Here is a 26,838-nt window from a genome sequence, read left to right on the forward strand (position 1 = left end):
GGGGAGTACACCCTCAACCCTGGAATCTCATTAGGGAGCTTACTCTCTACCCATAATCATATCAGGTTATCTCAACCTATCATATTGCCTACTGATCTTCCCATTGATGGTAGAACACCTGCATCATAATCGACTTGGATTGTACACCCCAAGTACACTCTCAACTCGTTGGCCAAAATGAGGAGTGGTATTCCCATCAAGTTGGCCTTCTTTAAGGTATGATGCCGACTGGGGTATAATCTACAAAGACCAAGAGGGGAACAATATTCTTTGACCCTATAAATAAAGGGGAGCACCTATCTTCAACCCTGGGTAACATATAGGGTACCACCCTATTGTTTAGAGTTACCTCAACCCTAGGAGCCCTCTATCTCAATTCCTCACCTTGGGAGCTCAGACAGGGTGTGAAGAGTACTCTCAGTGTCCTCAATCAGTGCTACCCCTTATCTAGAGGGGCTACATCAATCAAGTTGTTCTTTGAAGAATGATAACTTTCTCTTTGGTAATGCCTTGGTGAGAATATTTGCAATCTGATCATCTGTTGATATGTGATGGAGCTTGACGGCTCCTCTATGAACCATATCTCAAATGAAGTTATATCAAATTTCAATACGCTTGGAATTGTCATGGAACACAGTATTTTCTTCCAAATGGATCCCACTCTTATTTTCACAGTATATTATTGCGGTGTCTAGGACCTGCTCAAAGAACTCTCCAAAGAGCTTTCTTAGCCATAATGCCTCGCAACTAGCCATGCTAGCGGCAATATATTCTGCTTCATCTGTGCTCAATGCTATAGACTTTTGTTTCCTTCTCATCCAGGATATCATGGTAGATCCAAGGCTAAAACAACATCTGGATGTACTTTTCCTATCGAAAGTATTTCCGACCCAATCAGCATCAGTGTATCCATGAAGCTTAACATTTCCTACAAAATATCTCAGGCAAAGTCTAACTGACCCATGCAAGTATCTCAATATGTGTCTGGCAACTATCCAATGTGAGTACTGGGGCTCAGCCATAAACTGACTTAGAGTGTTTACTGCATAGCATATATCTGGATGGGTGTTTGTAAGGAACATCAAAGCCCCAAATAGTTGTGTATACTAAGATCTATTTTCTATGTCTGGTCCTGCAACATCTCCACATAATTTCTTGAAATTTATTTCCATAAGAGTGAACATGGATTTAGATTCAGTGACTCCAAATATTTCCAGTAACTTTAGAATGTATTTCACTTGTGAGAGGAAAATTTCACCATACTTTTGCCACCCTTCAAGGCCAAAAAAGTAGTGCATAAGACCAAGGCCTTTCATTTCAAAATTAGAGGCTAGCTTCCTCTTACATTCGATCATCAGAGGCTCACTACCTGTCAAAAATATATCATCAACATACAAAACCAGAGTCAATGGAATACCTTGGATTACCTTGAAGTAGAGGTTGGGATTGACATTTCTACTTGTGAATCCCAGCTTTACTAAGTAGCTATCAATAGGCGCAAAGCAAGCTTGGGGAGCTTGCTTCAAACCATACAATGCCTTTTTCAACCTGCACACATGTGTTTTCCGCTCTTCCACTTCAAATCCTTGTGATTGTTCAACATATACCTCTTCCTGTAACATGCCATGGAGGAAGGTTGTCTTTACATCCATCTGATGAAGAGTCCATCTCTGACTTGCATCAAGGGAAACTATAGAGCGGATGGTTGTATATCGAGCTATTGGAGAAAATATTCGATCATAATGTTCTCCCTCTTTCTGAGAGAAGCCATGAGCGACATACCTTGTTTTATATTTCTCTATGTTGCAATCACTTCCATACTTGATTTTAAACAACAATTTTAAATTCACAACAGAATTCCCTTTCGATCTAGGTAAAATATCTGAGACCTCATTTTTCATAATTGACTCATATTATTCAGCCATAGCATCCTTCCAAACTTGTTCTTTTACTTCTTCTTCAAATGAGGATGGTTCGACATGAATCATAGTACTCATTGCAACAACATATCCCTGATACCTACATGGTTGTTTCCTTTCCCTGAATGATCTGCGGATGGGGAAATTCCTTTTAGTATCCCATAAAGTATCGCAGAGCCACAATGATCTCTTCTTAGAGGGAGGATCACTTGAAGGAGGATCTAAAGGATCCATAGGCTCTATGGGATTGTCAACCATATCAGGTTCAGGTGCAGCCAGACTATTCAAACTTGATCCTTGTGAATATTTCTTCAAGAGTCTTGTTTCCCAATGCTTGATGAGGCACCCTGTTCTGAACATATACCACAATAGATGTAGCTTTGGCCCAAAGGAATTTTGGAATCTTTTGATCATGGAGAACAGAACGGGAAGCTTCTAATATAGATCTGTTCTTTTTTTTCGTTGAGACCGTTTAAGGAGTATGTGGCACAATCATTTTCCTTTTTGATTCCTTCTTTCTTGAAGAATGCTATGAATTCTTTTGACATGTATTCTCCTCCATTGTCGGACCTAAAGATTTTGATTCTCTTACCTGATTGATTTTAGATCAATGCTTTGAATTCCTTGAAAGTTTCGAAGGCTTCATCCTTCTGCTTAAGATAGTATATCCATGTCTTTCTTGAAAAATCGTCAATAAAGGAAATGTAGTAGAGATGACCACCAAGAGAATGCACAGACGTCAGACCACATATATCATAATGAATGAGATGAATAATGTCATAAGTTTTGTTCTTACTGGAGGGGAATGGTACCCTTCTTTTCTTTGCACTTGCACAACCTTGGCAGACTCCATCATGTTGATCCTGAACGTCGAGAATGACAGAGACCAATTTCTTCAATTTTGGAAGTGCATCATAGTGAAGATGAGCCCGTTTGTGATTCCATAATTCACTCAAGCAATTTGTATTATGAGCCAATGCAAGGAGAGGTATTCCTGTGACCCTATAGAGTCCTTCAAATCTTGATCCAATTGTAAAGGCATCTTGCATAGATGAATCAACAAGCTTGTTGGACACCTAATTCTCAATGGGTTAGTGTGGAAGCCGAATGGACAAAAGGAGTCCAAGAGAACTTGGGATGTGAAACCCAACGGTCACATATTGTACTATAAATGTAAATCATTCGTTAATAAAAATTGTACTCTCATGATTTATCTTTCATATTTCTCTTGCTGTCCATGTGTGTTTAACATGGTATCAGAGCAGGCGTATTCCTGCCCTGCATAATTAAATTTGAGCCATTTGTTTTATGGCCTTTCTGTGCAAGTTATTTCTACCATGAACTTCATGAATATTTTCTCATGAATATTTCTTCAGCTAAATTTTCGCTGCAACCTGTTAATACCGTTGCTGGTGTCTGCTCTTCTTATAGAAGCACCTCCATACTCTTGACACTACATGCGCTACCTCCTGAGAATTTTCTGCCTGAAATCCGCTGCTGACTAACATCTCTGACCCCTGTCTGCCATATTCACTTGAAAGATGAAATGTTCCTCTGCCTGACACTGCCAGCGCTGTCCAAGTTGTTCTGACATGTGATTGGAATAACGTGCCTGTACTCTGGGTTGTGAGAAATGAATGAGAATAAATGGTGAGGGGAGATCGATTATGGGAAGGCGAACCGACTTCGTTCGAAATTATTCGGAGACTCAGACGTTTGAATACACAGTCCAATACTGCCGCACTATTTGAATGTCGCATATCCGCTGGTGCTCTAGTAACTGCTTGGTATCATAGACACTGCTCCTTTTTATGTAATCATCGCAGTATTAAATATGGTCTTTTTATAGACGCTGCTCTGTATCATAGACACTATGAAATGAATTTAGATGTTACTCCTTTTATGTAATGATCGCAGTATTATGCCTATATGACCTATTTTATGAATTTAGACGCTGCTCCTTTTATGTAATCATCAAAGCGCTGTTGGTATCAAAGCGATTCCTCTATTCAACCATGCCGAGCGAAGACCAAGGTTTCTGATTCCTTGATGTAAATGTGTTCCCTACGGTGGTTCAGCGTTTGTGCTCGCTCCATACAGGAGTTGATAAGTATCAGAGCGCTGTTGATGTCAAAGCATAGAACAGGCCTGTAAAGGTGTTCTTTTCCAGCTTCGCCGATTCCATGATGTGCTGTTGATGCGTGGAGATGTGCTGTGATGCATGGAGATATGTTGTGACCTTCTTTTCATGCGTGGAGATGTGTTTTGGAAGGGATCATGGACTCCTTGGCTGTTTGGTTAGTATACGTTCATTCAATCAAAGGAAATGTCGATGATTAATGATATAAGGCTTGAGATTATGGGTCATGAGCTGAAGGCTTGAGCTTATCAGTTGATCTCTGAATACGGCTATATATTAATGCTTCATGCTCAGTTAAGGCTCCTTCATACGTGTTCATCTCCTGTAATGGTCTCCATCCGGGTTATGGCTTGGTGAATGTGCTTGGTTCTTGATCAATAGAGTTCAGTAAACTCATTTCAAAATATGTTGGAGAGCATTCTTCATTTTGTGCTAGCACGTCTTGCTTATGGTAATTGTCTCTTTCTGAGTAGACTCAAACCTTGAAGTTTTCAAAGAATGCTTACAGAAATCAAGCATAACTCAAACCACGCATAGTTTTTTGTGCTACTCATTTTAAGAACTGGAAATGAAATTACGCTCAGTGATGCATCTGCATGGTAGCATATTCGATATGTTGGATCAGAGCTCAGCTTGACAGATCTGCCATTTTTTGCTTTAACATTTCATATTTCGGCTACCAATCACACCCATCCTTTCTGGTTACCAAACACACATGCGTCCTGTCATATATATTTCCGTGCCAAATTACATTTACGCTGAAGTTTTATATGCTCATTATTAAGTGTCGATGGTTGATTCTTTGCATCCCTAGAATTTATGCAGACTCTTAAATGACTTCCGATATGGAATTTTTGTGTTGAAGCAATAAGTTAAGTTGAACCTCATGCGTTGGTGTCATTATGTTGGTATCATTGCTGTAGCTATTGGAAGTCACTCGGACTTGCATTATTTATTTTGCAAGAGGAAACTAACTTCCAGTTGACTTCAGTGAAGGATGAAGATTTCATCCCAAAAGGAAAGAGTTAATGTTTTGTATTTATTCTAGCTTTTGTGACCAAGTCTTCTCACAAAGGATTGGTTCCTTGTTCTTATTCTGCACATGAGCGTTGAAGATTACATTGATATGCCTCAACTTCCTTGAACGCGTGCCTGTATAATTCGGTGTTCTCCATAATGCAGTGCTCTTGGTGCTCTCCTTTTATATATATATATATATATATATATATCTATATATATATATATATATATATATGATTCGGTGAAACAATTTGCATTATATACACAGTGTTTAAAGCATTGAACAGAAACTTCAATGAGTGTGGAAGTCAAGTCTGCTTTCTCAAGTGCTCTGCATATTTTTCAGATATATATTTCTTCCATTAGCAAGGCCGAGTCACACAGAGCATCAATGTGTGTGAGCTGCTACAACAGCGAAGAGGTTGGGTTTCTTGCTAGTGTTTACACCAACGAAAAAGGGTTGAACATAGCAAACAGAAAATTGTTTATTCTTGGCTTCATCTGACTGTCAAAGGCTGAGATCTTTGTGGAGAAATTACACCAGATTTAATTGGGCTCTGAAATCTCAAGGTGTCAAGGGCGAGTTTGTGTTCCAAATATATTGCCTATGCCAAATTAATTAAGGAGTCAAATTGGAGGCTGAAATACTCATTATATCCATAGGTGATCTGCATCTAAATTGTATTCAAGTACATTAAAGCAGCGAGTCATTTGCTACATTGAAATTGGTACTGTGCTATCCGGTATCCTGCTACTCATCTAATAGTTGCAGTTATTTATCATTTTATAGACCAAATTGTAGCTGATGGATAGAATAGATGATGTATTGAAACTACTAAATAATTTAATACTTTCCACTGTTGATGAGATGGTTAAGATCAACAAAACCTTTCTTTCCAATATTAAAATTTGTCTCCAAAATGCACATGAGAATATTGAGTTTTTGCAGCTTGAGACAAAGCTACAGCAAGAAGAATTAAAACAGAGGAGTCATCATTCTGAACCTGTTTCTATTTAGAAGATTGAAACAAACTCCCATAAAGCAGCAAGGTTACATGCAGATGCAGAAACTCAGTCAGCACTTCCCAAGCCCATCATCAGACCTTGGGAACAACTTGTCCACAACAAGCACAGAACTGGTCTTGGATATGACAAGGAATTGTCCTTTCATATTCCAGACTACTCAAAGCCCATTCAATTTCAGAGTGCTGGATTCATTCATGACAGTTCACCTGCTCCTCATGACAGTTCAGCTTCATCTGTTCCAGACTCTGCCCCTCTTCCACAGCAACAACAACAACAAAAATAGTTTGTAAAATGCCAACACTGTGACCGAGTTGGCCATTTGAAAGATCATTGTTTTGATCTTCATCCATGTAAACATTGTCATAAAACCAGTCATTCTTTACACAGATGCTTCAGAAACAAACGTCTTGCAAGAACAAAGATTCATCTTGGATGGATCGCTTCTTGGCAATGGGCATCAACAGCCAAGAAGATATTCCAAACGCATGTCAGAACTTGTTCTAGAGTATTGAACAATCTTGCAGTTGAGTTTTCTCCATCATCTCACCTTGTATCTAACAGGGGGGGAAATGATGGTCATCTACAAGCTTCAAAGTCACATAAAGCGAGCCTGAGCCACAACCTGCCATACCAGATTCAAAGTTGTAGCCAGCAACAAAGATGCCCCTGAACATGCCTTCAGTTGGTAATCTGGGACACTTCCTCTAGCAGAAGACTTCAGCTTCTTGCCAGCTTCAGAAGAATTCCAGGAACAAAATTGGGGACACTTCCTCTAGTAGAAGACTCTAGCTTCTTACCAGTTTTGGAAGAGTTCCAAGAATTGCATTAAGCATTCCAGAGTTGTTGGTCATCCTTAAACCATCACAGGTTGAGACTTCCCTTTTCAGGTTGAAGTTCTCCCTTTTATGTGGGGTGAGACCTCCCTTTCATGGTTGACGGTTTCCCTCTTCAAAACAATAGGAGCACTTCCTCTAGCAGAAAACTTCAGTTTCTTGCCAGTTTTGGAAGAGTTTCGGGAACTGCACTAAGCGTTCCAGTGTTGGTGGTCATCCTTAAACCAACGCCCTTTATACCAACATTTCAGAGAGCACATTCAGCCTAGTGCTGCCATCCATTTTTGCACATTTTGTATTACAACTCTCTTCTTGGACTCATACATAACCCTTCGGATTAAGGGGGGAATGTTGGACACCTAATCCTCAATGGGTTAGTGTGGAAGCCGAATGGACAAAAGGAGTCCAAGAGACCTTGGGATGTGAAACCCAATGGTCACATATTGTACTATAAATGTAAATCATTTGTTAATAAAAATTGACTCTTATGATTTATCTTTCATATTTCTCTTGATGTCCATGTGTTTTTAAAAAAGCTAACATAGAACTTTCCTTGTGATGAAGGAAACCCTCATCCCTTTGTCTTCCAATGCAGATACAGATACCAGATTCTTCATTAATCCTAGGTGCCCTTTGTTTCTTTTGAGGAGGATAATGTTCTTCATAGCTGCTTGAGGAGTCTCTTCTTCTCCCCTCATCTCTTCTATCACAATTCTTTCTTTGATAGCCTTTTCTTTCTTTGTTATTGTAGTTGTAGTGTGATCTCTTCCCTTTCTCAGGACAATCTTGTGCATAATGACCTTTCTTATGACAATTGAAGCACTCAATATGAGATGTCGATCTATCATTCCTTCTTTTTGAGTTCTAAAAGGGGGGTTTCCTTGAAGAACTTCCTCTTTTCTTCTTCCTCTTTCCATGAGAGATGTATGCTATGGGTTCTCCTTCTTCATGCTTTTGAATTCTTCCTCTTGCTATCAATATGGATTCTTCTTGAGTGAGTTTTCCCACAATCTCATCATATGTCGGAAGGACATTGTTGTTGCTGATGGTAGTAATGGAGGTTTCCCAAATAGAGGGGAAACCTCTAAGAGTCACTATTACTAGTTCCTTGCCAGGTATATTTTCACCAACTCTCTACAATTGATCTCTAAGACAAGAGATCCTTATAATGTAAGATTGAAAAATTTCTCATTTGTTCATCTTGATTTTCTTGACTTGATCTTTCAAGGTAATGATCTCATTTAGGTTATTGACTTCATACAAGCCAATTATGTTGTCATAAATATCTTTGGACTTTCTTACATTCCCAACATAAGTAAGTAAACAATCCTGTAAACCATCAGCTATAATTTTCTTTGCTTTAGACTAACCTTTCTTGTACATGCTCTTGAGTGTAGCGGAAGCATCTTCTGAAGGCTCGGGTATACTTCGTTGAATATATTCCAGCATATCATGGTTGTTGGCTATGATCGCCAATCTAACTTTCCATGAAACAAATTTTGATGCATCACCTAGATTTTCAAGCTCCTTAAAAGTAGAGGACGACATCTTGACTTTGAATCAGGTGATCTGCTTTCGGAAGGAGAGGGATTCAAGACTTGTCTTTTCTTGTGCTTCACTTTAACCTCGCTTTTATACCATGTTAAATTTTGTAATTATGCAATGTTGTATCAGTTACTTTTTCCCAATTTATCCTTTTCATTAACATTGCATCCAACTATTAGCAGCATAATCAATCACGGACATAACTGAAGAATGAAAAATATAAGCAGTGATAGAGAAGACAACAACACAGAACCATAAGACATAGTAGATTGGTCCAAGACCAGGGAAAAACCCCGCAAGGGGGAAACCCTTTCAAATCTTCTTCTTTGATAGATCCTCATAAAAAGTTACAATAATGAGTACAATGAGCCCAATACATATGATCAACACCAGGTAACAATAAACCAGATCTAAAGATCTACAGATATGTTATAACAACAGAGAAACTTAGATCTAACAATCTACAATAGAGAAACCATAGATCAATGATGTCGAGATGCCAAAACTCTAGATCTGAACTGGGTCACTCTCATCAATACTATCTGTGAGTGACTAAAAACCTCAAATTCGCACTCACGAAGACAATATTCGAGCGACTATAACAGCAAAGTCGCTTCCAGGAGGTCTCTGTGTCTGTGACTAGGGCCTTGAATAGAAAATAACCAAAGTCACTTTCTTGTCGAGATATCCGAGCTACCAACAAGTCAAATTCGCACCCTTGCAGTGATATCCGAGTGACTGTAATGGCAGAGTCGCTCCCTAGGCTACCTAAAGCGATCAACCGGGGATCAAAACCTTCCTATCTACGTCTGAACCCAAAGTTGCTCCCTATAAATTGTCTCCAAGCGACTAGGGTGTCAAATTCGCTCCCTTTCCCACTCTATGCCAGCGACTATAGACGAAAAAATTCAGATCTGTGCCAACGACCAAGATCTAGAAAACCCTAACCTAGAGCAAACCTTTCGCCTGTGATCTTGTACCTAATGAGGACTTTTCTCAATGAACCTATGTGAGCCAAATGAGCTTGAGTTCGCTTAATTTTATAGGCTGTCTTGAGGGTTTAATTGGGGTTAAGAATGAACCAAGCAGTTACCCAAGTGGTTAGGGTTGACCCATTCCATAGTGAATGAATTAATAAACTAATTTAAAACTTAACTTCTGCTTGACCGAATCAAGTGATATTATGGTCCATTTTGGTCCTCTCGAAAAGAGGAATTTAACGCAAGCATCATCTTGGTCATCTCAGCTGTAAAATGTGGAATTTTACGACAATTGAAAAAATAACACTCCCTCTCAACTAGGGAGAATTCCACTTATCCATATATTTGCATCATCTTGTCAAGTTGTTGTAATGCTTGACTATCTATGATCAACTCTAACTGCTGAAACTTTCTCTCATCTAAAAGAAGAAGAATTTGTTACCGGGGGGAGCTTAGTCTACCACCCTCTATTCATCAGGTCGCTGTCTGGAATCTCTGCTATCGGGCAGCTACTTGAAATATCATCATCAATTGTCATCAAAGAGAATATCATCAAGGAGAACATCTCAACCTGGAACCATATTGGGGGGAAATATCTTCCACCCATACCAAGCAATAAGATAAATCTCCTCATAGGGGAGTACACCCTCAACCTTGGAATCTCATCGGGGAGCTTACTCTCTACCCAGAATCATATTTGGTTATCTCAACCCATCCTATTGCCTACTGATCTTCCCATCGACAATAGAACACCTGCATCATAATCGAATTGGGTTATACACCCCAAGCACACTCTCAACTCTATGGCCAAAACAAGGAGCGATATTCCCATCAAGTTGGCCTACTTGAGGGTATAATGTCAACTGGGGTATACTCTGCAAATTCCAAGAGGGGAGCAGCATTCTTCGACCCTATAAAGATAGGGGAGTAACGTTCTTCAACCCTAGGTAACAGATAGGGTACCGCCCTATTGTCTAGAGTTCCCTCAACCCCAGGCGCCCTCCATCTCAATTTCTCACCCTCGAAGCTCAGGCAGGGTGGGAGGAGTATGCTCAGTGTCCTCGATCAATGCTTCCCCTTATCTAGAGTGGCTACATCTATCAATCCAAGTTGTTCTCTGAAGAATGAGAACTTTCTCTTTGGTAGTGCCTGGGTGAGAGTATCTGCAATTTGATCATCTGTTGATATGTGATGGAGTTTGACGACTCCTCTCTTCACCATATCTCGAATGAAGTGATATTGAATTTAAATATGCTTGAACTTGTCATGGAACACATGATTTTCTGCCAAATGGATCCCACTCTTGTTGTCACAATATATTATTGTGGTGTCTAGGACCTGCTCAAACAACTCTCCAAAGAGCTTTCTTAACCATACTTTCTCGAAACTAACCATGCTAGCGGCAATATCTTCTACTTCGGTTGTGCTCAATGCTACAAACTTTTGTTTCTTGCTAATCCAGGATATCATGGCAGATCCAAGGATAAAACAACATTCAAATGTCCTTTTCCTATCAAAAGTATTTCCAACCCAATCAACATCAATGTATCCATGAAGCTTAACATTTCCTACAGAATATCTCGTGCCAAGTGTAAGTGACCCATGCAAGTATCTCAATATGTGTCTGGAAACTATACAATGTGAGTGGTGGGGCTCGATCATAAACTGACTCAGAGTGTTTTCTACATATCATATATCTGGACAAGTATTCACAAGGAACATTAGAGCCCTAATCTATTTTCTATACTGAGATGGATTTTCTAAGTTTGGTCCTGCAACATATCCACATAATTTCTTGAAATTTATTTCCATAAGAGTGACCATGGATTTACATTCAGTCATTCTAAATCTTTCTAGTAACTTTACAATGTATTTCCCTTGCGAGAGGAAAATTTCACCAGACTTTTGCCACACTTCAAGGCCCAAAAAGTAGTGCATAAGACCAAGGTATTTCATTTCAAACTCAGAGGCTAGCTTCCTTTTAATTTGATCATCAGAGGCTCACTACCTATAAACAATAGACCATCAACATACAAAACTAGAATCAATGGCATACCTTGGATTATCTTGAATTAGAGGTCGGGATCGATATTGCTTCTTGTGAATCCCAGCTTTACCAAGTAGTTGTCAATACATGCATACCAAGCTCAAGAAGCTTGCTTCAAATCGTACAATTCCTTCTTCAACCTGCACACATGTGTTTTCTAGTCTTCCACTTCAAATCCTTGTGGTTGTTCAACATATACCTCATCCTATAACATGCCATGGAGGAAGGCGGTTTTTACATCCATCTGATGAAGAGTCCATCCTTGACTTGCAACAAGGGAAACTATAGAGTAGATGGTTGTATATCGAGCTACTGGAGAAAATATGTCATCATAATCTTCTCCCTCTTTCTGAGAGAAGCCATGAGCCATGAACCTTGCTTTATATTTCTCGATGCTGCCATCACTTCCATGCTTGATTTTAAACAACCATTTTGAAGTCACAACAGACTTCCCTTTCGGTCTAGGTACAATATCCCAGACATCATTTTTCATAATTGATTCATATTCTTCAACCATAACATCCTTCCAAACTTGTTCTTTTACTGCTTCTTCGAATGAGGACGGTTTGACATGAATCATAGTACTTAGTGCAACAACATATCCTTGATACCTGCATGGTTGTTTCCTTTCTCTGAATGATTTGCGAATGGGGACATTCCTTTCAATATCCTATAAAGTATCGTGGAGTCACGATGATATCTTCTTAGAGTGAGGATTGCTTGAAGGAGGATCTAACAGACCCATGGGCTCTATGGGATCATCAACCATATCAAGTCCAGGTGCTGTTTGACCATCCAAAATATCCCAGTCATCATTCTCTTCCTTGGAAGGAGGAGGTGGAGGAAGATCTCTTTCTTTTCCAAGAGTTGTATCATCATCAAATGTTACATCCTTGCTAATTTCAACCTTTCTCGGACCATGAATATAAATTCTATAAGCTTTTTAGAATTTTAACAATAACCCACAAACTTACATTTTATTCCAGTAGCTTCCAATTTGTTTCTTTTGTCTTTTGACACATAAAAATATATTGGGCATCCCAATACACGAAAATGGTTGATATCAGGGTTGATCCCTGTGAATATTTCTTTAAGAGTCTTGTTTTACAATGGTTGATGAGGCACCTTGTTTTGAACATATACCGCAGTAGATGTAGCAGCCTTCGGCCCAAAGGAATTTTTGCATCTTTTGATCATGGACCATAGCACGAGAAACTTCTAATATAGATATGTTCTTTCTTTCAACGAGATCGTTCTATGCGGGAGTATACGGCACAATCATTTTCCCTTTCGATTCTGTCTTTCTTGCAGAATGATATGAATTCTCTTGACATGTATTCTCCTCCATTGTCAGACCTGAAGACTTTGATTCTCTTACCTAGTTGATTTTTGATCAATGCTTTGAATTCCTTGAAAGTTTTGAAGGCTTCAGCCTTGTGCTTAAGATAGTATATCCATTTATTTCTTGAGAAGTCGTCAATACAAGTAATGTAGTAGAGATGACCACCAACATAATGCACAGGCATCAGATCACATATATCAGAATGAATGAGATGAAGAATGTCATAAGTTCTGTTCTTACTGGAGGGGAATAGTCCCCTTGTTTTCTTTCCACTTTCACAACCTGGGAAGACACGATCATGTTGAGCTTGAACATCAGGAATACCAAAGGCCAATTTCTTCAATTTAGGAAGTGCATCATAGTGAAGATGAGCCAGTCTGCGGTGCCATAATTCGCTCAAGTAATTTGTATTATGAGCCAATGTATATATTTACAGATCTATTGTAACAACATAGAAACTTAGATCTACTGATCTGCAACAGAGAAACCTAGATCCACATATCACTGATACCAAGATGCCAAAAATCCATATCTGAACTGGGTCGCTATCATAAATATTCTTTGTGAGTGACTGAAAACCTCAAAGTCGCACTCACGAAGACAGTATCTGAGCAATTGTAACGACAAAGTCACTCCCAAGAGGTATCTGTGCTTGCAACTATGGCCCTAAATAGAAAAGAAACACAGCTGCTCTCTTGTCGGGTTGTCCGAGTGACCAGCAAGTCAAAGTCGCACCTTCGCAGTGCTATCCGAGTGATTGTAATGGCAGAGTCGCCCCCTGGGTTATCTGAAGCGAGCGACCGGGGATCAGAACCTTCCGATCTACCTCTGAACCGAAAGTCGCTCCCTCTAAACAACATCCGAGTGACCAAGGTGTCAAAGTCGCTCCCTTGCCCACTCTGCGCCAATGACTATGGAAAAAATATTCAAATCTTTGCTAGCGACCAAGATCCAAAAAACCCTAACCCAGAGCGAACCTTTCGCGTGTGATCTCAGACCCGATGAGGACTTCCACTAATGAACCTGTGTGAGCCGAGACAAAGTAAAAGAATAAAAACATAACTTGAGTGTATATCCAAATGAGCTTGGGGTTGCTTCCTTTTATAGGTTGTGTTGAGGGTTTACTTGGGGTGAAGAATGACCCAAGCAGTTACGCAAGTGGTTAGGGCCAACCTATTCCATAATGAATGAATTAATAAAATGATTTAAAACTTAACTTCCACTTGACCGAATCAAGTGATCTTTAGGTCCATTTTGGTCCTCTCGAAAAGAGAAATTTAATGCAAGCATCATCTTGGTCATCTGAACTGTTCAATGTGGAATTTTATTGCAATTGCAAAAATTAACATGTACCATTTTGTACAAGCCATTTTTAAAAATCTATTCTTGTTCTCAAAAAGTAATATGTTTAAGTCTCAAAAAGTCTAATATGTGATCTCCCCCTCTTCTTTTATTGCGTGAAAAATGGATTTTTCATTCATACTTTAGCTACATATTTTAGCCACACGATTTTTGCTTAATACAAATATCTTGTTATGGTTAAAAATTACAATTATGTATGTTTGAAGCAATCCTATACTTTTGGCCCAATCTCTAGTAAAGACCTCGAAAAATATTAGTCAAAATCCCAATTATATATATGTCAAAATATATCCTTATATAAATAATATTGGTCAAAATCTATGTATATATAGAACAATTTTTTTTTTAAAGAAGAACTGAAAAAAAACAAAGATTAAACAAAGTAAATATATATATGAAACATGTGCTTGGTCAAGGGCATACGTCGTATGGAATGAAGCCTTTTAAGGCAAGAAATTATGATAATCGAATAAACCAACTGACATGAAATGACTGGGCACCGGACAACGTGGGGTTGATGCGCCAACCACCTACCTCCATCCTCACCAACTTCGCCAATTCTTTAGGTAACGAATAAATCTATGAAGGAAAGAAAGGAGGAGAAACCTGCATAGCGGTGGTGATGGACGCAGTGGAGTTCAGAAGGCTGCGGCGTCGACATAAACGTCGTCTTCTGAAAGGAGATGAAGAGGAAGGGCGCATCATAAGTTGGAGAAAAGAGCAGCTCCATGGAATTCTGCAACTTATTGAAGAGAACACTCACCATATCTGCCAAGCCATCTCTCTGGACGTGGGGAATTCTCGTTTTATGGCTTTCATGGAAGAGGTGTGTCATTCCGAAATACTTATTATAGTTTTAATTAGATTGTAGATTTTGGAATATTTTAGTAAGTTAAATTATTAATTTGACTTATATAATGATTACGTTAGTTTCATTTATATAATGATTACGATAATGGTTAGTTTTTTTTCAGAACGAAAAAGCATCATATAATGGTTAGTTTTAGTTAGATTGTAGATTTTGAAATAATTAGTAATGGTTATTATAATGGTTAGTTTTAATTAGATTGTAAATTTTGAAATATTTTAGTAAGTTAGATAATTAATTTTCTCTTTTTTTTTGGTCAAATACGAATGAAGCCTTCTATTAACCAAACTAGTACATTACATATGTTACAGGGTAAACCAAAAACCCTTGCGTTTACCAAAATTCGATCCAGAGGCTTGTGGGTTAAGACCCACAAAACCTATCAGAAGCGAAAAAGGCATTAAGCCGTTAAAACACGGAACCATTCACCCTATCGGAATAAATAGAATACACAGGAAATACTTAGAAACCCGACCCACAACACTTAAGGTCGGTCTTCAAACATTTTACACCCACAACCAAAAATATCGCCGGGTCCATAATCCGATCCAACGCCTTCGCACTGCACTCTTCGAACACCGATCTCCGATCGACTTGATCCCTGCCGTCCATCTCTTTCATTGATCCAACGGCTAACGGCATATCGCTTAATAACAAATCAGCGAATCACTATCCAACTCCTTCTCCTTCCCCAATTGTCGATTACACAACTTGCATGACAATTAATTTCACTTATAATAATGATTTACAATTAATTTTAATTACATTACATATTTTGAAATATTTTAATAAGTTAAACTATTATTTTCATTTAGATAATAATTACTGTAAAAATTAGTTTAAATTAGATTGCAGAATTTGAAATATTTTAGTAAGTTAAACCATTAATTTCATTTATATCCATTAAGCATTTTAAAATCTACAATTGGATTAAGTTCAAATCTATGTTATTATTCCATTATTTATCATTCCATACTCTAAGAGCTCTAAATTTGAGTCAATGATTAACAACGAACTATTAGCCAACTTAATGTTGAGTTAAAGTTCCTTGCCTCTTCCTTGCTGGGAAAAAAGTTCCTTGCCCCTTGGCTTACTAAATGAATAGCTTCAGGGAAAAAAGGAAAATTTAATGTTTCCGGTACTATTTTTATATCCAACTGAGTACAGTTACTATCCAAGGATTTGTTTACAAAACATAGCAAACAAAGTACAATTAATGTCATCATATCGCAGGATTTGTTTACATAAACATGGAGAAATATTTATTAAGATCGATGGCATTTGACTCTATTGTTGAGCTCCAAATTCTGCAACCATGACTATATTGAAAGCTGTAGGTCTCACTTTTTATATTTTAAATGGAACATTTAAATATTTGGAAAGGATTAATGGCTAAGGACGGGAACATGGAATACTACCTCCTATTAGATTAGTGTTACTATCATGGTTCATGGAAGATGTTATCCACTAAAAATATTCTCTATTTTAAACTCTCAAGAAAATGAATATTGCAATTCCTTTGCTCTCTTGTTAAATGTTTCCCCTAATTAGAGACCATCATTCCGACACAAGGGAACTGTTAAGGGACAAAGTTGAGGTATACCCCCTAATTAGAGACCATCATTACGACACAAGGGAACTGTTAAGGGACAAAGTTGAGGTACATTTTTTTATTCTACAAACCTAGGCTTGCCTTAAAGAGGTTTTCAAGACCTATACTAGATGCATTTAAGAGGTTTTTTATCACGATATTTTTTATACTTTATTTTAATTGTCTTCATTTCATTGTATTGGAGGTAGGAATTTCCTTCATTCTTGTGGGTTGTGGAAGTACTCTTCATGATATTCATGATTTTTGGATCGGTAACTTGTGCTCCAAAACCAATCAATTCTCTTTCTTGTATTTTTTTTAACACTTGGTGTTTTACTTTTTTTTTTAATCCAAATTCATGTAACTTTTGTAAATCATTTATTCATAGTTAACCTTGTTGACCTCTTAGTGATCTAAAGAAAGCTAGTACTTGTCCTACAATACATGGTGATATTATGGAAGAAGAGAGATGTGAGGACTTTCTTCTTCTAGTAAGTTTCAACATTATCACAAACAATACATATAAAATAGATATGAAAATGAGCCATGAAGTAGTTTTTCATTTTAATATGTTGAGAAGCCATAGTTAGCCTAAATTGGCTAATGGCAACGATGAAAATATTTTTGTATGACATCATAGTGGAATAATTCAAAAGCCATTTAGAAGTAGTTTTCTTGGGAAATATTTAGTAAAAGTATGTTTTGAAAGTGTATGTAAAATATGCTAAGAAACAACCGACATGTTAGAGTTATTTATAGTTTCTTTGGCTTAGACCAATAACTATATTTATCGGAATAAATCTTTCAAATGATGTCAAATTGGTATGATTCTAATGGAATATGAAATCATTCGTAGTAATATTTCCATTAAAAACAAGTTATAAAAAGTTTTTAAACTACTATATAAAATTTGCCAATATGTAAAATTGTAATAATGCATATTTTGAAACAGGCAATCACTCTTTCATACAATTTCAAAATGGAGCGATTCTAAAAACTAGAATTAGAGGGATTTATGTCATAGAAATAGGTTATGAAAAATCTCTCCATTCCCCCCTCAAAATATGGTTGTTCTTATGATGTTTTTAGTAGTTTTAGCTTAGTTTTTTCACAAATATTCAAAATGTGGTTGATGATAGCCTAGAGAGATCCATGGATTCACCATCCTAATATTTTTAATGAGATAACATCTATTTTAAGGAGGAGAGATTTTGAATAATCAAAATGTTATTTTTTAGTTTATTGCATTATGATAAGTTAAAGAATTACAATAATGGTTATTTATTTGTTTATTTTCATTATCAATTCAAAAATTTATAAATATAAGATGTGTTATGCATTTTTTTAAACTATTGAGATGCATTTTATTTATATAAATAATATAAATAAAATTATGAGAAATTAGTCAATTATGACTACCTATCATGGAAATGGTCATAGATGAATGACTTACTTAACGCAATTGAATCTCAAAAAATGATATCTAATATAATGCATTGCAAAAACCCCAATACTTAATATGCAAGTATATATATATATATATATATATATATATATATATATATATTGGTTAGGCTGGTGAGACATGTTTGGGGGATTGAACTTAGGATCATTTGGATACATAAGGATTTGTCAACCTGCCTTTTGCTAATTGTACTGCCACCTACAGATGATATTTCATTTACATTAAAAAAAAGATTTAATTTACACTAATTTAAGATATTTAATTTATCACCTTGATTTTCATCCCATTGAATTCAAAGTCTTCACTCTTACTTCCTCGACAAGATTTAATGGCAAAGACAAATCTTGGATCATTGTTTATGGGTGAAGAGCTTAGTTGAATGTATTAATGTAACTAGGATTCAATTACCACTGCTAGATCATTCAATCCTATATCTATTAGCGATAACAAAGACTTTATTAAACAATCATCTAGAAATTATCTTATTTTTTTATTCTACAAACCTAGGCTTGCCTTAAAGAGGTTTTCAAGACCTATCCTTACCAGGTGCTAAAAATTAGGCTAAAAAATAAAAGTACCAAAATCTTGATAAAATTAGTTTTGGATCAAAGAGCTCATCATTTTGATTCCAACGGTGTGAATGACACTCAAATCCAAGCTTGTATGAAGAATTTAGAGTAAGTCAAAGTTCAGGTTTGGCTTGGACATATGGCAGGAAAAGGTGATGTGGTAAGGCCCTTCATTGAATGGGGAGGTGCCAAGTGGCACGCCACCATTGGCCCCCATATATTACAAATCGCATGTCGCAGGCGGGTCGGCGTTAAAAATTGGCCCTAGAACAGCAAAGGTGTGATGCGATAAGGCACGCGGGAAGGCATTAAAGAATCGGCCCGGGGAAGGGAAGGATTGTGATGCGATGAATCAAAGATCGTAATCGCACTTCGCAAAAGACATGTGGAAAGGCATTAAGGGATCGACCCCAGAGTTGCGATGCGATGGATTGCAGATCATAATCGCACTTTGCAGAAAAAACAGAAGTCTCGCATATATGGACTGTCGATACTCTACTGAATTGTGATTTGCAAAAGGATCTCGGACGCAATATGCTTATCAATTGCGGTTAATACTTTCGTCGGGTCTGCCACATCGCAATCACACATCGCCCACCGCATTCAAAAACTATAAAGCCCATTGGTTTCCTCGTCGATTGCGATTTGCAATAAGACAATCGACCAACAGATTATGGCCCGCTGCGCGACGAAATTTTCACCCAGTTAGCGCGTTTTTGGGGCTAATTTGTAGGATCATGCTGGAAATGGGGCAATTTGTGGAGCGAATATTGGGAGAACTAGGAGAAGTCATAACTTCTTCAGTTTTCCACCAAATTGGATGCAAAAAGAGGCTAGGTGGCCATTTTTTAATATATTGGACTCATTGGAGCAGGTTTCAGAAACATTTGAGCATTGTAAACACATATTTTTACACTTTTGAGCATAATAGAGAGACCCAAGCCATTGGAATCTGGACCAAGGAGACGTAGCCAAGGAGGGGTGAACTCCTTTATTATGTGCTTGTTGTAATGTGTTTTTGATGATGTTCAGTAGATGTTTATGATGTTGTTCAATCTCTTATTTATGTTAAATTGCTCATAAAATTAACATAAAAACTCTTCATTTCACTTGCAAAAATTCTTGAATCCTTAAGAACATTGAAAGCATTTTGTTTATAATCTGAGGAGGATCTTAGCGCTGTAGTCTAATATTCTAAATCAGATCAAAATTGGTATTAGAGCATTAGGTTTGCTTTGTTAAATAAGGATTTAACTGTTTGCAAGTTTATGTCATGCTTACAAGGTTAAAACTCAAAAGGGGAGAAGGGAAGCTCGTTGGAAGCCCTAAGGTTGGGTTAAGGGGAAGGAGAGCAAGGTTGCCACAATCTCCAACACCAGTTCAAACTCGAGTTGCGGTTGAGACTTCAGAGATGGTGAAGTTCCTCTATGAAGAGAGTAATACCAGGTTGCAAGGGGAAAGTTCCAAACCTCCCAAAGGAGAAGGCTCTTCAGGAGGAGGTAATGGAAATGGATATAAACCTCCACCCTCTCCACCATCTTCTTCATCTTCTTCTTCACAAGCATCTTCACCCTCTTCCACTAACACAACCCTTACTCATACTCATCATCATACTTTAAAAGGAACTGGTAAATCACCTTTTTTAAAACTTGATGTTAAATTTGAGCTGCCCATGTATAATGATGAAGTGAATGCAGAGAAGCTTGATAATTGGATTCGTCAGTTGGAGGTCTATTGTAGGATTAAAAACCTTTAAGAGGATGACATAAAAATTCAGTTAGCTTCCTTGAGAAAGGAGGGTGCAACACTACTATGGTGGGAATCAAAGACCTAAGAGGAGATTAAAAAACAAGGTAAGATCTCAATTTCTTGGAATGATTTCATTGTTGCAATTAAAAGACAATTCTACCCTCTAGCTTATATGTAGAAAGCCATCATGAATTAGCAGAACTTTAAACAACTTAAAGGTCAAAATGTGCAAGATTACACCCAAGAATTCAGAAAAAGGTCTTTGATGTTAGGTGTAGATTTGCAATCAGAGGACACATTACTGAAGTACATAGGGGGTTTACACAATTACCTTAGGCATATTATCTTAATGTTTAATCCCAATAATCTAGATGATGTGTCTATGCAAGCCACTCATCTTGAGGCAAGAGGGAAAAACACCCAGAAGAAGGTAGTAAAAATCCATTTAAGGGTAAAGAGAAAGAAAAGGGTTTCAAGGGGAATAAAAATGCATCCATTAAAAGGGAAGGAGAGAAGAAAATATGTAAACATTGTTCCAGAGAGGGTCACAATGAAGCTCATTGTTGGAAGCTTCATCCCGAAATGAAACGAAAGAAATTCAATAACAAAGGAAAAGAAAAGACACATGTCGTCACTCAAGAGGATTTGGGCTCCGAATCGAGCGATGAAACTAAAATCATAGCCATGGCGTTTCAAGGAAAGGAATCCATTGCCAACACTAGTTCTTCAAACTTACATAATGAAACTCCAAATGAAAAGAGGAGAATAGAACTTTTTCATATAAGGGTGATCTCAAAACATAATAAGATAGATATGTTGTTCGAGCGGCTCTCAAGCCAATCTTATCTCCGAAAACATTGTTAAGAGTTTAAATCTGGAAACTGTTCCACATCATAAACTGTATCCGCTTCCAGTTTATGGGTATGTGACAATCCCCAATTCCAGGTTATGAGAAAGTGTAAACTAAGATTCGCCAGCACTGCAAAATTCATAAATGAAGTGGAGCTTGACATTGTGTCGTTAGATATATGTGGCATTGTTTCGGGTAGTCCATACCTTTAGGACATAAAAGCTATCTTCCATAGATCTGAAAACAAATATCATTTATTCAAAGGTGGATTAGAATATATTATGAGAGCTCATAGCAAGAAAATAAATATTTCGCTTGTAAATGTAGGGTAGATGAAAATACTAGTGAATTCGAGCAAGAATATTGTGTTTCTCATGATCAAACCGAAGAATGATATTGATTATGAAGTGTTTGAAGGTTGTGATTCGAATTTGAAATCTGAATTGGTTAACTACGTTAACCAATATGATAAGATGTTTCAAGAACCAAAGGGATTACCTCCCAAGAGAGGAATCCAACATGAGTTACAGTTGCAGCAAAAAGTGTCTTCTTCCTAACATTGGCATGTATAAGATGTCAGTGATGGAAAGCGTAGAAATTAAGATGCAAATCCAGGGATTGTTAAATAAAAATATCATTCATCCTACTCCTTTACCATGTGGTGCACCTCTTGTTTTGGTGCCCAAGAAGAATGGTAAGCATTTCCTTAAAAGGGATTCAAGAAGTGGTTTTCATCAAAGTAGAGTTTTTGAAGGAGATGTATGGAAGATAACATTCAAAACCAGGCAAGGTTTGTTTGAATGACTTGTTATGCTTTTTGGTCTTTTCCATTCTCCTACTACTTTTACGCATATGAAGCAAGATGTGTTGAAGCCATTTCTAGACATGATAGTCTACTTGGATGACATTTTCATTTTCAGAAAATTTCATTATGAACATGTCATGTGTGAGAAAAAAATACTTGATGTCATATGTCAAGAACATTTGTTTATGAAGATGTCAAATTATATGTTGGATAAAACTTCTTTGATGTACTTGAGCCATGAAATTGATTCTTCCAAGCATGTTCAGATTCCCAAAGGTTTTTTGGCAGTTTGCGTGGGATGTGGAGAAGGTGAGCTGAAGCTAGACCTCTCTAAGATTGATGTTGTAACAATTTGTGGTGGTATTGACTCCATTCCTATAGACACAGGTGAAAGAATTATACATCCCCGTGAAGTCGCAGATGCCTTTGCTTTGCTCGTAATTTACACAGGCAGGCTTAAGATAGTCATTTGGATAAGAGATTTTTTTGGAACATCCCAATGTTGGAGGAAATATTTTGTTAATTTTTTTCTATTATAGCTCATTTGCATTTGTTGGCAGTTGTGCAAAAGGTCTTCTAGTGGGGAGGCAAACAACTAGAGACATTTGATGTTTTAAAACAAAAGATCAGTTCATCCTTTATACTTGCTTTTCCAAACTTAAAAAAGTCATTTAAGTTTCAGGTTGATGTATGTGTCTATGCCATGGGCGCAGTCTTTATGCAATGTGGTAAGCCCATTTCTTTTCATTTAGAAATTTTCAATGGTGAAGTGTTTAAGTTGCAGTGACAAAGGCACTTCCATTGGATGGGTTTTCTTCTACTATTCCACTTGGTCAAAAGGTATAAGAAAGGTATAAGCAACAAGTTTGTTGATGTACTATTCCTCAAGCATCATTTTGTTTTACATGAAAGTTATGTTAAGAAGAATACATACTTTCAAGATGTATATTCGAGTTTGAGTCAAAGGAATCAAGTGGAGGAATTTGTTTACCATTTGCATCATAATGTTTTGTATCATATTCGTAAGAAGGATGTTGCTACTGATAGTAGCATGGACAAAGCCAAAGAGTTCATTAAATGACTCCAAATGGTACATCAAACAATGCAAGAACAACTTGAAAAGGGCTAAGGCAAGTACACGACAAAGCACAACAAGCATCGTGCAGATCACAAGTTCCAATTTAGTGATCAGCAAAGCGAGATTGGTAGGTGAGGGAACTGTACCCTCACCTGCTGGACAATTGAAAGTAATCTTTTGGGGTCCAAAAGGCTTCCAGTGGGGAGGAGTGATTAGGTGCTCAAAATTAGGGTCAAAAATCAAAGTGTCAGAATCTTGATAAACTTAGCTTCAGATCGAAGAGCTCGTCATTTTGATTCTAACGGTGTGAATGATGCTCAAATCCGAGCTCGTATGAAGAAGTTAGAGCAAGTCAAAGTTCATATTTGACTTGGACAGATGGTAGGAAAAGATGATGTGGCAAGGCCCTTCAGCAAATGGGGAGGCGCCAAGTGGCACACCACCATTGGCCCCCGCATATTGCAAATCGCATGTCGTAGGCGGGTCGGCGTTAAAAATTGGCCCCAGAACAGCCAAGGTGTGATGCGATAAGGCAAGCAGGAAGGCATTAAAGAATCAGCCCCGAGAAGGGAAGGGTTGCAATGTGATGAATCAAAGATCGCAATCGCACTTCGTAAAAGACATGCAGAAAGGCATTAAGGGATTGACCTTGGAGTTGCGATGTGATGGATCGTAGATTGCAATCACTCTTCGTAGAAAAAACATAAGTCTCACATATATGGACTGCCAATACTCTACCAAATTGCGATTTGTGAAAGGATCCCGAATGCGATATGCTTATCGATTGCGGTGAATACTTCAGTCGGGTCTGCGACATCACAATCACACATCGCTCGTAGCATTCACAGACTATAAGGCCTACTAGTTTCCGTGCCGATTGCAATTTGCAATAAGACAGTCAACTGATAGATTATGGCCCGCTGCGCAGTGAAATTTTCGCCCAGTTAGCGCGTTTTTGGGGCTAATTTGTAGGATCATGCCGAAAATGGGGCAATTTGTGGATCGAATATTGGGAGAACTAGGAGAAGTCATAACTTATTCAGTTTTCCACCAAATTGGATGCAAAAAGAGGCTAGATGGCCATTTTTTAATATTCTGGACTCATTAGAGCTGGTTTCAGAATCATTTGAGCATTGTAAAAACATATTTTTACACTTTTGAGCATAATAGAGAGGCCCAAGCCATTAGAAGATGGACCAAGGAGACGTATCCCAAGAGGGGTGAACTCCTTTATGATGTACTTGTTGTAATGTGTTTTTGATGATGTTCTGCACATGTTTATGTTGTTGTTCAGTCTCTTATTTATGTTAAATTTCTCATAAAATTAACATAAAAACTCTTCATTTCACTTGCAAAAATTCATGAATCCTTAAGCACAATGAAAGAATTTTGTTTATAATATAAGGAGGATCTTAGCACTGCAATCTAATATTCTAAATCAGATCATATCCTAGATGCCTCAATGAGGTTTTTATTATGGGAATTTTTATACTTTATTTCATTGTATTGGAGGCAGGAATTTCCTTCTTTCTTGTTGGTTGTGGAAGTACTCTTCATGATATTCATGATATTTTTGGATCGGTAATTTGTGCTCCAAAACCAATTAATTATCTTTCTTGTATTTTCTTTAACACTTGGTGTTTTACCCATTTTCATCCAAACTCATGTAGCTCTTGTAAAACACTTATTCATAGTTAACTTAACCTTGTTGACCTCTTAATGATCTAAAAAAAACTAGTACTTTTCCTACAATACATGGTGAATACATGGTGATATTATGGAAGAAGAGAGATGTGAGGACTTTCTTCTTCTAGTAAGTTCCAACATTATCACAAAAAATACATATAAAATAGATATGAAAAGGAGTCATGATGTAGTTTTTCATTCTAATATGTTGAGGAGTCATAGTTAGCTTAAACTAGCTAATGGCAATGATGATAAATGTTTTTTTGTATCACATCATAGTGGAGTAAATCAAAAGTCATTTAGAAATATTTTCTAGGGAAATATTTAGTAAAATTATGTTTTGAATGAACATTGTTTTGGTATGTAAAATATGCTAAGAAACAACTTGCATGTTAGAGTTATTTATAGTTTCTTTGGCTTGGACCAATAGTTATATTTATGGGAATCTTTCAAATGATGTCAAATTGGCATGATTCTAATGGAATATGAAATCATTCGTAGTAATATTTCCATTAAAAACAAGTTATAATTTTTTTTTAAACTACTATGTAAAATCTGCCAACATGCAAAATTGTAAAAATGCATATTTTGAAACAAGCAATCACTGTTTCATGCTTGAATTTTTCATACAATGTCAAAATTGAGTGATTCTAAAAATTATAATTTGAGGGCTTTATGTCATAGAAATATGCTATGAAAAATCTCTCCACTTTTCCCTCAAAAGATGGTTGTTCTTATGGTGTTTTTAGTATTTTTAGCTTAGTTTTTTCACAAATATTCAAAATGTGGTTCATGATAGCCTAGAGAGATCCATGGATTCACCATCTTAATATTTTTTTGTCAGTTAGGCCTATTTATATTTGTCTTGGTGTAAGGTGGAAGAAAATGCTAAGGATGTGGTGAGAGGTCATTTAGAAAGGATATTGACTCATTATTGTCCCAAAAGTAATTGAAGTATCGAAGATGTTAGAAGACATATCTAGAAATAATTGGCGTGTCTATTTTGACTTTCTGTGGCTAATGAAATGCACTGTGTTGCTCATATCCTATGTTATGGAAACACAAGGACTTGGCATTGCAATAATTTTATAGTATTAAAAACCAACACATGATTCAACCTCAAAACATTAAATATTATGCATTACCATTACAACCAATAAAACTTTAAGAACAAATAGATTACATGTGTAATTACAATATGTTTTGAATGGGTATCAAAGTGGGTTTTTGAGGTGAATGTTTTGATGGTTGGAAAATATTCTATAAGATGGAATAGAAAGGGTAAGACTCAAAATGTAAGGTGAAGAATGCAAGATGAGATGGAGATAAGCAGAGAAGGGAAATACAAAGAAAATGAAGGGATGAATGTGGCAAAGATGAAGAAAAAAGTAGTGATAATAAAGTGAGGGGATGAAAGGTGATCTTGGTATAAAAGGGGTAAAATAGGAAGATAAAGGGAATGATTAATAATATAAATATGAAGAGGAAACAAAGGTAGATAGAGAGAAGTGATGAATAAGAGGGAATAAGAGGAGGTTAGATGGATGGATGGGTGAATAAAAATAATGGTATACTGATGGAGAGAGGTGAAAATAAAATGATTTTGGAAGCCTTTTGAGTTATTTATCAAATGAGTATGCAAGTCAAACTAACAAAGTATAATGATGTGGATATGAATTTTTGATAGAAATAACAAAGGTAAACCACAAACCATATAATCAAACTAGACTTTTAAAACCAAAAAGACTTATTTTAATGCAAAGTCAAAGTAATGAATCAAAGTTTTCTCTTCTTCGTGTGGAAATTTCCACTTACCCTTCACTTCTTTTCCAAATTTGTTGGGAGACATAGTTAGATTATTGTTGCATGCATCTAATAACTACAAAAAAAAAAAACAATGCAGAGATTTTTAAAATTGTGTCACCTTCAACTATAGTACTACTACATTTTATAACCCTAATTA

General features: G+C 37.0%; 1 protein-coding gene across 1 annotated transcript in view; it reads left to right on the forward strand.

Moving 5' to 3' along the window:
• Nucleotides 1–14,808: 14,808 nt before the first annotated feature.
• The window catches only part of LOC149204521 (aldehyde dehydrogenase family 3 member F1-like), a 70,185-nt gene continuing 58,155 nt past the window's right edge, over nt 14,809–26,838 (forward strand). Inside the window, exon 1 of the mRNA XM_089394740.1 lies at nt 14,809–15,040. Within this exon, the coding sequence (XP_089250866.1) occupies nt 14,837–15,040 (204 nt within the window). The 5' untranslated portion in view covers nt 14,809–14,836. The remainder of the gene's footprint in view (nt 15,041–26,838) is intronic.

Source organism: Pinus tabuliformis, chromosome 1_2 (genome assembly GCF_031772625.1).
Source record: "Pinus tabuliformis cultivar Carrire ecotype Pingquan chromosome 1_2, CPIR1, whole genome shotgun sequence".
Classification (NCBI taxonomy): domain Eukaryota; kingdom Viridiplantae; phylum Streptophyta; class Pinopsida; order Pinales; family Pinaceae; genus Pinus; species Pinus tabuliformis.